Genomic DNA, 1,872 nt, shown 5'->3' on the forward strand with positions numbered 1-1,872 from the left:
GTCCAGAAGACCTATACAATTTTCTTCTTTTTGATTTTTTACCTGGATTACTGAGATGCATCAGGACGTCCTATTCAATAGCTACCTCAAAGTACATGAAATGTGTTGCAATGATTCTAAACTTAGTAAGACACTTAATTAAAAAAAACAAATATTTCATGTGCACTAACATACAACCACATGATTTAACAAGTAAAATTATAATTTTCAGTGCAGTATTTCTACATTTTTTACAAAGCAGAACAGGTAAGAGATGGATTTTACAGCATGGGTTCAATAAGTAACACTGATGTCGTTAAACTTCAAACAACCTACGAAGAACTTTGGTTTTTCCAAGGAATTAAATTACATCAGAGTTGCTACAGTCAAACAGCAGAACATGAACTAAATGCTAAAGGAAACAAAGCCATAAAAAAGAAAAAAAAATTCAAATAAAACTGAAAAGATTATAGCTGTGAGGGGGGGAAATGGAATTAAAATGAAATCATTTGATGCATTAATCTTATATAGTGCTTTTCTAGACACTCAAGGATACTTTACAAGTTTTCATGCATTATTCATTCACACATTCACACACTGATGGTGGTAAGCTACATTGTAGCCACAGCTGCCCTGAGGCACTCTGACAGAGGCGATGCTGCCATGCAACGGTGCCACTGGACCCTCTGACCACTGTAATGGAACTAATACTTTTATGTTTAAGTAAATAATTCATGACATCCTTTAATGACCTAGGTTTTCATGACATGCAGTTCATCTGCAGACAGAATGATTAAAGTCAGAACAAGATTTGCTAACAACAGTCATTCTTAGATATCACTTGTGTTTATCTTTGTGTTTTCCATTGAMCTTGTATCAAATYTTGCTAAGATGACATWAYGGTGTTTGTTAATATATATATGAGGCCTCTCGAAACACAGTGTTCAACAGTGGACAACAGAAGTGTGGAGAGACAGTGACAGAGAGAAGCAGAGGCACAGAGACAGGRCAGGTTGTTCTCTGTGTTTCCTGTTGTTGCAATAAAACTCAGCTGATCATCTCACAGAGTACCTTCATTCTTGGACCACGTATTTCTGTCTTTGTTAAATAAATATTGCCATAACACCACCATCAGTAGGTAAGGAGGGTGAAGTGTCTTGCCCAAGAACACAACAACTGAGACAGACAGAATGGGGGATCCAACTGTGAACCCACTGGTTACAGGACGACTCCCCCAACCACTCTGCCGCAGCCACCTAAAATATAAAAGAATGAGTTTTGATTTATAAATTGTTAAAATAAAATTAAGATCAAAATGTTTATAAAAATGTAAATTTTCTGTGGAATATTTTTTATCTACAGTTTCAGGTCCATCGTTAGTATGACATTTTTAGTATTAATATGTTTCAAGTTTTCGCGTATCTTTTTTAATGGGCTACATCTGTTTTAGAATCCCTCAGAGGTGCCAGGGTTTTAGTCACAGGGGCCAGCAAAGGCATCGGTGAACAAATGGCGTACCATTATGGCCGCTTTGGAGCCAAGATTGTGATCACAGGTAGAAGAGAGAAAGCCTTACAGCAGGTGAGTTCATAATCAACATTTTGTGGAGCTCACTGTCAAAGATGCCTGTGTTTATGTTCGTTCATCTGTTGTGCTAGCAAAATATCTCCTGAACCACTGGATAGACGAATTAAAGTAATCAGCAAGTGAACATCTGCAACCTTTGTAGTCAATTCAAGATGGTGCCTCAACACGTATTCTGAACGCTAACACATCAAAATATACACTAATATTAGAGCTGCAACGAAAATTCATGATTAGGATCAGTTCAATGCTTTAGTCTCACGGTTCAATATTTTTTGTTAAGAAAAAGTTTCCATGCCCATCTTAACT

The 1,872-nt window shown here is 36.8% G+C and overlaps 1 protein-coding gene across 1 annotated transcript in view; it reads left to right on the top strand.

The window, feature by feature from the left end:
• Nucleotides 1–1,429: 1,429 nt before the first annotated feature.
• LOC106515007 (hydroxysteroid 11-beta-dehydrogenase 1-like protein) overlaps nt 1,430–1,872 on the top strand; it is a gene marked incomplete at its 5' end in the record, with an annotated part of 5,007 nt that continues 4,564 nt past the window's right edge. The window contains 1 exon segment of the mRNA XM_014004572.1: nt 1,430–1,560. Within this exon segment, the coding sequence (XP_013860026.1) occupies nt 1,430–1,560 (131 nt within the window).

This window comes from Austrofundulus limnaeus, unplaced genomic scaffold (genome assembly GCF_001266775.1).
Source record: "Austrofundulus limnaeus strain Quisiro unplaced genomic scaffold, Austrofundulus_limnaeus-1.0 Scaffold25, whole genome shotgun sequence".
Classification (NCBI taxonomy): Eukaryota; Metazoa; Chordata; class Actinopteri; order Cyprinodontiformes; family Rivulidae; genus Austrofundulus; species Austrofundulus limnaeus.